This window comes from Natrix helvetica (genome assembly GCF_964273705.1).
Source record: "Natrix helvetica genome assembly, chromosome: 1".
Classification (NCBI taxonomy): Eukaryota; Metazoa; Chordata; class Lepidosauria; order Squamata; family Natricidae; genus Natrix; species Natrix helvetica.
In genome coordinates this window covers 14,755,513-14,768,215 of record NC_138548.1, presented here as the reverse complement: position 1 = coordinate 14,768,215, position 12,703 = coordinate 14,755,513, and the positions used below count along the sequence as shown (strand labels likewise).

Here is a 12,703-nt window from a genome sequence, read left to right as displayed (position 1 = left end):
ACGGAGAACCACGTTGTATCCCTGGCAAAGCTGCCTTGAGCTATGCTGTGGCTGGAACGTAGCCCATAAAAGGCATTTGTTTTTTTCAACCATTGCTTCTGGTTGAAAATTCTGGGAAAGAAAAAAAAAAACGCCACTTCGGGGTTAAGGAAAAAACAAATACTCACAAAAATCACCATGATGACGAAGGCTGCAACGTAGGAAGTCCTGGCCATCCACATGCTGATGAAACGGTAATGTTCCCCAGACACCACATTGCGAAGGAAGCCTGTCGTTACCGGTAAGAAAAAAGAAGGGGAGAAGCGATATAACAACATGAGGAATGGAGGAATTCATTCATTCAACAACATTTTATAAATATTTAATAATAACAGAGTTGGAAGGGACCTTGGAGGTCTTCTAGTCCAACCCCCTGCCTAGGCAGGAAACCCTATACCGTTTCAGACAAACGGCTATCCAACATCTTCTCAAAGACTTCCAGTGTTGGGGCATTCACAACTTCTGGAGGCAACTTCTGTTCCACTGATTAATTGTTCTCACTGTCAGGAAGTTTCTCCTCAGTCTTAAGTTGCTTCTCTCCTTGATTAGTTTCCACCCATTGCTTCTTGTCCTGCCCTCGGGAGCTTTGGAGAATAGTTTGACTCCCTCTTCTTTGTGGCAGCCCCTGAGATATTGGAAGACTGCTATCGTCTCTCCCCTATTCCTTTTGCATTTGAGCATGCAAGAAGGGACAGGAAAAGAAAAAGGGAAAGAGGAAAGGCAAAGAAAAAGATGGGAAGACAGCAAGGAAGGAAAAATAAGGAAAGAGGGGAAGGAAGAAGAAAGGAGAAGGAAGAAGGAAAGAAAAAGAAGAAAGGAAGGAAGATTATAATGAGAGTGAGTGAGGGTCTCAGAGAAGTCCTGCCTTAGCACTTGGCCACCACAGGTCCCCACCCCCTGACACGTATGAGAAGCTGGCCATGCCCATCTTGGCCACGCCTGCCCACCCCTGGCCCTCCAGGATCAAACACAACCCTGATCCGGCCCTCAATGATTCAGGTTTGACACCCCTGGTATAGGATCTCCTACTTGAGGAGGGGGCTGGACTAGAAGACCCTTCCATCTCTATTCTAATTGATGTTGATGTCAACATTGAAGCAAACCTGACTGCGGCCTCTTTGAGGCTTCAGAGTTGTCACTAAGTGGGAGGGGGAGGGAAATAGTTGGCTGGGGCTTTGCAGTCAAAATAAAAAGTTTTTCCTGTGGGAACCAAGGTCATTCCAACAGGTGACTGGGAGAGGAGGAGCGAAGTAACCAAGCAACTGTCAGCACTTCTGTTGGACCAGGTAACTGATGACCTGGGGGAAGGGGGGAAACTTTCTCTTTTAATGAAGTGAAAACCACGGGAACATTCAGAGTCGGTTTTCACCAGTTGTGCCAAATGTGATGTATCCAATCAAATTGTTCTTTGAGGAATCTACCTGCCTCGGAGTTCTGCTTTCTATGGGTGCACTAACTTAGGACGCTGACAGTTAATTGACAACCATCTAATCCCAAATCAATATGGGGCACCACGAACAATAACGATGGTAGAATACCCTCTGTTAATATGCACACAAACATGTATGCACACATATAAACAGTGTATTCACACAGGCACATCTATCTCCCCCCCTCCAACACATACACACGGACAGCCACATTTACCTCTTCCCCAAGGGTGGGTTCCGGGCGGTACGGCCCGGTACGGGTGTACCGGTGGTAGCTGGGAGCAGCGGCCACCGTACGGGAATGGTGGCTCATTGGACCCACCTGCCCGCCAGCGTTCCTTACCGCTTTTTTAAGGGAAACGGCCAATTGCACACAGGCACACGGCGCCTGCGTGACCTCCGCCGAGCAGCTGGGGCGTCGCAGGGCGGTGGCATGTGCATGCGTGCACAGCGTGTGTACACGAGGACGCCCAGCCCCGTCGCAGCGTACCTGTTGTGACGGGAACCGGAATCCACCACTGCTCTTCCCCCACAACCTCATAGAAATAAACCTAAAGACTGTTAAGAATGAGCAAAAATCTAGGGAGAAAACCAACAGCCTAGGCCAGGACCCTCCAACCTTGGCCACTTTACGACTTGTGGACTTCAACTCCAGGAATTCCTCCGCCAGCTGACTGAGGAATTCTGGGAGTTGAAGTCCACAAGTCTTAACGTAGTCAAGGTTGGAGGGTCCTGGCCTAGAGGGCATTTTCCCCAGCAACCAACAGCCAGAGTAGAAGGAAATAGCACCAGATGAATAATCGGGGAAGAATTAATATCCTAACCAAGAAACTTACAAAGAAGAAGGACAAGCTGCTCTATATAAACTCTCAGCAAGCTCTTCTCCCTTGCACTGATGAAGTAACCTGGCCTGGTAGTGAAACATCTGCAGAAAAACAACCAAGCTGGGAGAACATCACAAACCCCACAGATCAATCCTGGGCTACACATATTCTCTTCTGTTGAAAAAATATATATTCAGATGTATAAAAATAATAAAATATCAGCGTTAAGAGCCAGTTTGATTTAGTCGTTAAAGAGGCCTTGTAGGAGTCAGGGGTATCAGTTCTAATCCTGCCAGGCCTGGAAGCCAAGATAGGCCTGAATGACCCACAACCTCCTTCTCAACCCTCAGAAGACAGTGGGGAAAAATACCGTATTTTTCGGACTATAAGACGCACCGGAGTATAAGACACGCCAAGATTTGGAGAGATGAATTTTAAAAAAGTTTTTTTCACTCCGCAGGCCTCCCAAACCCTCTGCACTCCTTGTTCTTTGTGAAAAATGAGAGAGTTTGAGAAGCCTGCAAAGTGCTCCTGGGGGGCTGGGGAAGGGCAAAAACGAGCAAAAAAGGCTCGTTTTTTGCAAAAACAACCCCATTTTTTGCAAAGAACAGGCATGCATAGGCTTTGGGAAGCTTGTAGAATGCTCCTAAGGGCTGGGGGCAAAAACGAGCAAAAAATGACCCCGTTTTTTGCAAAAACAAAACAAACCAGGGCATGCATAGGCTTTGGGAGGCTTGTACAGTGCTGCTGGGGGATGGGGGAGGGCAAAAACTAGCAAAAATGGTCCGTTTTTCACTCGTTTTTGCCCCCCCCCCAGCCCCCAGGATCACTTTGCAGGCCTCCCAAACTCTCTGCATGTCCATTTTTGCAAAGGGGGCGAGGTTTCGGGAGGCCAAAAATTCTGTATTCAGTGTATAAGACGTACCCAGATTTTCACTCTCTTTTTGGGGGGGGGGGGAAAGGTGCGTCTTATACTCCGAAAAATATGGCACTTCCTAAAAAACCCAATGGCTTCGTCCTGTAGTCACCAGGCTTCATGTCTGACTCAAAGACACACACACACATTCAAAATAGGCAGTTGTTCTTCATCGTGACAAACAAATGGAGGAAAAAACACAGGCAGTCCTCAATTTACAACAGTTCATTTAGGGACTGTTCAAAGTTACAATGGCTTTGAAAAAAAGTGACCTATGACCATTCTTCAGACTTACGACCATAGCAGCATCTCCATGGACACGTGATCAAAATTTGAATGCTTTGACAACTGGCTCATCTTTATGAGAGATGCAGTGTCCTGGGGTCATGTGATCCCCTTTTGCGACCTTCAGACAAGCAATGTCAACGGGGAAAGCCAGATTCACTTAACAACCGTGTCTGTACCTTAACGACTGCAGTGATTCACTTAACAACTGAGGCAAGAAAGGCCGTAAAATAGTGCAAAATTCACTTAACAAATGCTTAATTCAGCAACAGAAGTTTGGGGCTCAATAGCACTAGCACTTACACTTATATACCGCTTCAAATGGCTTTACAGCCCTCTCTAAGTGGTTTACAGAGTCAGCCTCTTGCCCCCAACAATCTGGGTCCTCGTTTTACAGATCTCAGAAGGATGGAAGGCTGAGTCAACCTTGAGCCTGGTGAGATTTGAACTGCTGAACTGCAGCTAGCAGTCAGCTGAAGTAGCCTGCTGTACTGCACTCTAACCACTGCGCCACCTTGTTTGTTTGTTTATTGGATTTATATGCCGCCCTTCTCACAAAGGACTCAGGGCGGCGTACAACATTAAAAAAAACACATATTACAAAAGTTAAAAAGGAAATTAGATAGAGTATCCCAAAACAAACCCAATTAATATTAACAATAACATTTTAAAATAACATTTTAAATGTTCTCAAGCTCTCAGCTCTCAATTGTGGTAGTAAGTTGAGGACTACCTGTACTTCAGTTAACCAGCAATCATTCTCCCAAAAGGACACTCAACACTTTTTGACAGCCTAAAGAAAGTTCCAGGCATGTTCCATAAACCTACGTCTAATTTTGCTAAACTTGCATCCACATGTGGTTTACCAGTCACAAAGAGAAGCAATGAAGCTTGTTCCACCCATGAGATTTTTCAAACGTTTTGAGATGTTTCATTTTCTTTTCAGCCATAGCGATTAGGAATTTTAAAAATGGGGTGTAAAGGGGTGTTATTCCATTACTGAAGCCCCACAACCTTCATTTCATTGGGGGAGGGGGGATGTCTGGAGGTCCTCCCCCCAAAAAATCACCAAAGAGCAATGTTAGAGAGGCAATCTTTCAAGACTTTAAAACAAGCATCTAAAGTTTTCATATTTTTTTTCCTAGAAACCGAGGCTGACACAACACAGCACCTGTATCGTTTTCCAAAGGGCCAGTCCCCAACCAATTTGAAACCTTGCCCCTCTATCTAAACGGGCCTGGATAGTCTTCAAAGCAGTCCGCTCTCCAAGAGAGTGTAATCTAACTAAGATTATTTAACAAGCACAACTCCCTATCCAAGGGCCAAGCAGAAGAACTGCATTCCAGAAAGCATAGCTAAGGCTTTCGTGCCCGCAAACAATGAGCAAATTATACGTAGGAAGAAGATAAACACACTCATAACTTTTAAGCAAGTGCTGGCCAGCCACCTATTACCACAGCTTTAATTTAGATTCCTGTGCAGAGCAGGGAGCTAGTTGGACTCAGGGGCGCCTTCCAAATCTGTTTTGTCATATAGGGGAAAGAAAAATTGGCTCTGCCACGATTGTGCAAATGGAAGTAATGGGATAATTGTTCCACAAATACACACAGCCATTCCAGGGATAAACAAGGGAGTCCTTATGATCACAATTGTGACCAGAATTTCCGTGGCTAAGCAAGAAAACATTAAGTTAAGGGAGTCGCACCCGGTTTTTGACAATCTTTTTTTTTTTTTTTTGCCGTGGTTGTTAAAACAAATCACTAGGGTTGTTACGGGAATCCCAGGATTGTTGAGTGAATCCAGTTTCCCTTATAGAGATTGCTTGCTGAAAGTTGGCTGGGAAGATCGCAAATGGTGATCACATGATCCATCATACAAACACAGGCCAAGCACCTGAAGTTTGATCACGTGGCCATGGGGATCTTGCGATGGTCGTGTCCTGACTTAGGCTTCCCAAGATCATGAAGCCGACTCCTCGTCCTGATAAAACCTCTTTAATTTACTTTAAATGAATTTCTCTCCAGCAAAGTCCCAGCCAACCGTCTTTCATGAGATTTCACACAGACCTTTATCAGGCTTGGAGAGTTGCCAGGCTGATATATTCAAAACGCCATGCTGTAGCAGCAATTACTTGGCAAGAAGTCAGGAACAGATTTTCACCCTAATGAATTGAACTAATTGTCTCCTGCAAACTCCCCTCCCCTTTCGCTCCCCTTTATTCCCTATGGGAGGGGCCATTCACCATCCACCCGTGCCTTTACTCCCTCGGAGTCCCGAGTCAGCCCTTGTTCCTTAGCTGTTCCCTTCTCCTGGCAGTTCTGTGCATGCGCACATTGGGAACAGGCTCCAGCTGTTCTTCTGCCCCACTGATCTCCAACTCCGAAGGCAGCTGATAACTGTCGGACGGCCCTGGCCCCATCTCATGCCTTCGACACAGAGCCTTCATCAGAGCCTTCCCCAGACTCCAGGGCTGGCCCATGTTCCTCCCCAACCTCCTCACTGTCTGAATCTGCCGCCAGCTCTGCTGGCGGTCCACAACAGGTCATAAGTGTAAGAACCGATTGTAAGCCACTTTTTCCAGTGCTGCTGTCATTAAACAAGCGGTTGTAAGTCAAGGACTACCTGCAACTGGATCAAGACCATCTCTCACTTCAAACAGCCAAATGTCAACATTCGCCTGCTTCTGTTTTCTGGGTTAACTTATTTCTTCAACTTCAAGACCTGCCCATCTCTACTGAGTGATTCAGGCGACTTATAACAGGAAAAAAACAATACAAAATAAAACACGGCCACACCTGCAGCAGCCCAGAGACCACAACAATCTGAACAATAAAGCGTGCCGTACTGATGCTGCAACCCACGTGCCCTTTTTCCGAACCTTTATTCTCTTCATTTTCAGCCAAGGCTTTGACACTGGACATGAGAATGTCATCGTATCCTAGGAATTCATCCAATAAGAGACGGCTGAACCTGTCTCCAAAGCATTGGTCCCGGGTGGGATCTGTAAGAAGGGTGAAGACAAAGACAAAGTTAAAGTACAGTAGAAAAGACCCACAGGCGGAATCAATCTCAATATCTCTCTCTCTCTCTCTCTCTCTCTCTCTCTCTCTCTCTCTCTCTCTCTCTCTCTCTCTCTCTCTCTCTCTCTCTCCCTCCCTCCCTCCCTCCCTCCCTCCCTCCCTCTCTCCCTCCCTCCCTCCCTCCCTCCCCTTCTCCCTCCCCCCCATCTCTCTCCTTCCCTCCCCTTCTCTCTCCCTCCCTCCCTCCCTCCCTCTCTCTCTCTCTCTCTCTCTCTCACACACACACACCAAATGCAAAAAGTCTAACCTGGTGTTTCTCAACCATAGCCAACTTTTTAGAATGTATAGACTACAATTCTCAAAATTGGGAGGCAAGGCTAGAAGGAAGAAGTAATAGTGAAGGAAAACAGGAGAAAAATGGATTGGATTGAGAGAGTTACTGTATTTTTCGGAGTATAAGACGCACCTTTTTCCCTCAAAAGAGGTTGAAAATCTGGGTGCATCTTATACACTGAATACAGCATTTTTTGCCTCCCGAAACCCCGCCACCTTCACCAAAATGGCCATGCGTAGCTTGTAGGAGGCTTCCAGAGAGCTCCTAGGGCAGCGATGGTGAACCTTTTTTGGCTCACATGCCACAAGGGGGGGGAGCACAGGAGGGTCGTGTGCGGGCGTGCCGCACCCATAATGCAATGCGCGACCCCCCCCATTTTACATGCTTTTTTCGCCCTCCCCAGGCTCCAGAGGCTTTATAGGAGCCTGGGGAGGGCGAAAAGAGCCTCCCCCGCCCCCCCCCCCGAGGCCCTCCGGAGGCTTCAGGGACCGTCCGGAGGCTTCCCTGAAGCCTTCGGAACGCTTAAAACGAACCTCCGAGCAAACCGGAAGTCACTTCCGGTTTGCTCGGAGGGTGGTTTTAAGCGCTCCGAAGGTTTCAGGGAAGCCTCCAGACGGTCCCTGAAGCCTCTGGAGGGCCTCCGGGGGGGGGGGGGGTGGGGGAGGCTCTTTTCGCCCTCCCCAGGCTCCTATAAAGCCTCTGGAGCCTGGGGAGGGCGGAAAATGGCTTTTAAAAAGGTGAACTCAGGTGGGTGAGCATGCGCGCGCTGGCCAGCTGACAGGTCACCCACCGCCTCACGTGCCCTGACAAATGGCTCCGCGTGCCACCTGTGGCACGCGTGCCATAGGTTCGCCATCACTGTCCTAGGGGCTGGGGAGGCAGAAATGAGGAAAAAATGGACCGGTTTTTGCTCAATTCCCCCCCCCCCAGCCCCCAGGAGCACTCCTAAAAGCTATGCATGCCCTTTTTTAAACAAAAAACGGGCTGTTTTTGGAATGTCTGCAGAGTGCAAAAACTTTTTTTTTTTTAATATGCCTCTTCAAAATCCTATACCCCGAAAAATACGGTAAATCTGAACAAGGTAACAGTGACCAGTCTTATCCAAATTGGAAACTGAATATCAGGAAAAATATTTTTGAAAGGGACTGGATAAGACTTCGAGCACATCCGAAATAAAATCAACTCTGATGACTGATTCTTCCCTGGGTCCTAGAAAGACTGATATCCATACAAACTGGAAATGATTTTATCTTCTCTTCTTTCCTTGCAAAAACTCTATGACTTAAAGCCTGCAGCAAACTCTGCCTTTTCTGGTTAATCACAAGGATTAATCAACTAAGTAACCTTTGCCTCAAATGTTTTTCGGGCTGGTGGGCCCACTGAGAACTTTAAAAGTATGGATTCCAGGCAGATAACGGTGGACACATTTCAAAAGAAAATAAAGCATATTCCTTATTTGCTAAGGATATTTATGGGATCGCTTGGGGCCTAGAGATATTCCAAAAATGATGCTGGAGGCTGGTGCTCTGTTTAGTAGCATGTCAGTTTTCTGTTTCTTTAAGGAAAAAGAACATTTGGATAAAATATTGGCTAGGACAGTGGTGGGCAACCTTTTTTTTCAACTGAGCCAAATCTCGCCAAAACCACGATTGAAATTTATTTTGAGAGCCGCATTTTTAAAACCGAAAATACATAGGATGGTACACTGTTTTTAGTTTCAATAAGTTTTTATTGAGAATATTCTGCATGCAAGTATCCACATAGGTCGGGAGGATACAAATAACACAACTAATAAAACAAAAACTTTAGAACGATATTATTTATCGATAACGTTAAATTCCGTAAAATTTGCCTTACAATGTAGAGAAAATTACATCCTGACAATGACTGACAAAGTCACAACCACTAATGTGAACATTGGCCTTGCATTTCCTTGGATAGTTTGAGTAAGTCAGGTTTGTATGTATGTTGTTTTTAATTTCATCTCTCTCTCCCACTTTCTTTTTTTCTTTTTCTTTCTCTCTCTCTCTCTGGCTCTTTGTCTCTCTCTCCCTCCCTCTCTGTCTCCCTCTGTCATTTTCTCTGGGTGTCTATCTGTCTGTCTGTCTCTCTGTATCTCTGTCTCTCTCTCCTCCTTCCCCCATCTGTCACTCTGTGTGTGTGTGTGTGTGTGTGTGTGTGTGTCTGTCTGTCTGTCTGTCTGTCTCTCACTCACTCTGTGTGTGTGTGTGTGTCTCCCTCTGTCTCTCTCCCCTCCCTTCCTCTCTCTCTGTCACTCTGTGTATGCGGATGTGTCTGTCTCTCACTCATTCACTTAATCACTCACTCTGTGTGTGTCTCTCTGTCTGTCTGTCTATCTTTCTCTCCCTCCCTCCCCCTCTCTGTCTCTGTGTGTGTGTGTGTCTGTCAGTCTCTCTCTGATTCCCTCCCTCACTCCCTCTCTCTGTTCCTCTCTCTGTCTGTCTGTCTCATTCACACACACACACACACACTGTGGTCACCTTGTTGAGTGTTCCAATCACATTTGAAACACTCAACAACTGGCCTGCATTTATCTTGCTGCAAAATACCATAAATGCAGGCCAGTTGTTGAGTGTTTCAAATGTGATTGGAACACTCAACAAGGTGACCACAGTGTGTGTGTGTGTGAGAGTGAGACAGACAGACAGAGAGAGGAACAGAGAGAGGGAATGAGAGAGGGAATCAGAGAGAGACTGACAGAGCTGTACGCGCGCGCCTGTTTTCCACGGCGTGGAGCAGCGGCGAGATTCTGCGCGGCGAGCGATGATTCCGGGGGCCATCAGTGGGGGGGCAGGGTCTCCCCTCGGGTTCCTCATCTTCCCGGATGGCCCCTGGAATCATCGCTCGCCACGCAGAATCTCGCCGCTGCTCCACGCCGTGGAAAACAGGCTCGTGCGCACAGCTCGGAAAATTACAGCCTGGGAGACTTGTCATTCGGCTTTTGCAGAAGCTTCCCTCCGAAGCCCGAGAGGAGGGAGGGAGGCTGTAATTTTCCGAGCTGTGCGCACGAGCCTGTTTTCCACGGCGTGGAGCAGCGGCGAGATTCTGCGTGGCGAGCGATGATTCCAGGGGCCATCCGGGAAGATGAGGAACGCGAGGGGAGACCCTGCCCCCCCACTGATGGCCCCTGGAATCATCACTCGCCGCGCAGAATCTCGCCACTGCTCCACGATGTGGAAAACAGGCGCGCGCGTACAGCTCGGCAAATTACAGCCTGGGAGACTTGTCACTCGGCTTTTGCAGAAGCTTCCCTCCGAAGCCCGAGAGGAGAGAGGGGAGCGGGCGCCCGGCACACTGAAGAGCCACATTAAAATGTGTAAAGAGCCGCATTTGGCTCGCGAGCCGCGGCTTGCCGACCACTGGGCTAGGATAAGGAGACTGGTGGGGCGGGCGTTCCTGGGTACCACGTTGGGGGACCCCGTGGCTAAAGAAGAAAATGCTAGCCTCCTCCAGTCTGCAGCCTGGTGGTGCCTCATGTGCCACAGAATCAGGATTCCCATTTTCTATTTTTAAATCTGGGCTTCCTCTTAGATGATCAAATATCCATGAGCTATTTTAGCTGTACGGAGACAGTTGTGTAGAAATTCACAATTTCTTTATGCATTTGCAAGCCATAAAATGCAACGAACAATTACTTGCAAATGCTATGTGTGTGTTCCCAGATAGTCAAGGGGCATTAACCAAATTAAGTAAGCCAAACATTTAAACTAAAGTAACATTCATTTTAAAATACAGACAAAATTCTTAAGGCTAGGAGAACCAATGTCTTCTACTGTCAATCCTGCAGAGCCCCCGCTACGCCTTCTGTTTTAAAACACGAATTTCCTGTTGCTGAGACATTTCACTTTCATTTATTTTCACTTGCACTGAATATTTGCTGGCAGCACATATAAATATCTACAGCAACAGCCAAACAATACACACACACACACTCTCTCTCTCTCTCTCTCTCTCTCACACACACACACACTATTATTCCCCTATTATTTCTATCTCTATTTTAACTTTTTCCCCTATATCAAAGACATTTCTTTTCTATTGTCCACCTTTAACCTGCTTTGCTATTCAAATTTCCCTTGTTTACTCTTCACATCTGTTTATATTAAAGTTTCATCCTTCATTCTTTTATCATTCAGTGTTTCAATGTACAGTTCTAGTACCAATCACAATCATTTAAATATATAGAATTAATCTATTCATGTTCTTTCCAATCACTCAATCCGTGTGGTTCTACTACTGTTAATACACATGTTTACATTAATATACAATACAATACAATAGCAGAGTTGGAAGGGACCTTGGAGGTCTTCTAGTCCAATCCCCTGCCTAGGCAGGAAACCCTATACCGTTTCAGACAAATGGCTATCCAACATCTTCTTAAAGACTTCCAGTGTAGGGGCATTCACAACTTCTGGAGGCAAGCTGTTCCACTGGTTAATTGTTCTAACTGTCAGGAAAGTTCTCCTCAGTTCTAAGTTGCTTCTCTCCTTGATTAGTTTCCACCCATTGCTTCTTGTTCTACCCTCAGGTGCTTTGGAGAATAGTTTGACTCCCTCTTCTTTGTGGCAACCCCTGAGATATTGGAAGACTGCTATCATGTCTCCCCTAGTCCTTCTTTCTCTTAAGCTAGATATACCCAGTTCCTGCAACCGTTCTTCATATGTTTTAGGCTCCAGTCCCCTAATCATCTTTGTTGCTCTTCTGGGAGTTAATATATGTATTCTGGGAGTTAAAAGTTCACCCATCTTCAAGCTGCCAAGGTTGAGAAGCACTGCCCTATACCCTTTCAGACAAATGCTTGTCCAATCTCTTCTTCAAAACCTCCAGCGTTAAGAGCACCTACAATTTCTGGAGGCTCAGCAATGGTTAAGAATGGAATGATAAAATAGAAATTTACCCAGAGTCACCACCATGACGGGAATGCTCAGACGTTGACGGGTGCTTTGGGATAATCGGAGGAATCCGTACTCAAAAGAATATTCCACAATGTATTCTTCCTGCGGCCAAACTGCAAATACAGCCAAAAAAAAGTGTTTTAGAAGGCCAGGATGGAAGAAATAAAGACACCGTTTAGAAATGTTTGTTCAAATGATAATGAAAATCAGAGCAGGCATTTGTGAGGTCAAGATGTTTCACTCTAATTGCATGGACAGGCAACATTGGGGTTTTGAAGAATCCTGGTTTACTATAAACCAGCGATGGCGAACCTTTTTTGGCTCGCGTGCCATAAGTGGGGGGAGCGCAAGGGGGTCATGTGCGGGCGTGCCGCACCCATAATGCAATGCACGACCCCCAGTGCGCATGTGCACACTACAGGCACGAACCTCCCCCCCCCATTTTTACATGCTTTTTTCGCCCTCCCCAGGCTCCTGACGCTTTATAGGAGCCTGGGGAGGGTGAAAACAGCACCCCCCCGGATTTCCGGTTTGCTAGGAGGATCGTTTTGAGCGCTCCGAAGGCTTCAGTGACCGTCCGGAGGCTTCCCTGATGCCTTCAGAGCACTCAAAACGACCCTCCGAGCAAGGGATTGTCCGGAGGCTTCCCTGACGCCTCCGGAGGGCGTCCGGGGGGGGGGGGAGGCTGTTTTCGCCCTCCCCAGGCTCCTATAAAGCCTCTGAAGCCTGGGGAGGGCAAAAAATGGCTTTAAAAAAGGGTGAACTCAGCTGGCCAGCGCGCGTATGCATGCTGGCCAGCTAACAGGGCAGGGCCTCTCGTGCCCTGACAAATGGCTCCGCATGCCACCTGTGGCACACGTGCCATAGGTTCGCCATCACTGCTATAAACTGTGTACATGAGCTAATTTTGCAGCGTTAGGCTCCTTCTGCAGGCTCAGG

The 12,703-nt window shown here is 47.1% G+C and overlaps 1 protein-coding gene across 2 annotated transcripts in view; it reads right to left on the bottom strand.

The window, feature by feature from the left end:
- TMEM259 (transmembrane protein 259) overlaps nt 1-12,703 on the bottom strand; it is a 52,366-nt gene that overhangs the window by 13,775 nt on the left and 25,888 nt on the right. For both annotated transcript variants that reach the window (XM_081958831.1, XM_081958830.1), the window contains exons 4-6: nt 11,767-11,877; nt 6,373-6,495; nt 168-268 (exon numbers count right to left, since the gene is read on the bottom strand). In XM_081958831.1, coding sequence (XP_081814957.1) covers nt 168-268; nt 6,373-6,495; nt 11,767-11,877 — 335 coding nt within the window. The remainder of the gene's footprint in view (nt 1-167; nt 269-6,372; nt 6,496-11,766; nt 11,878-12,703) is intronic.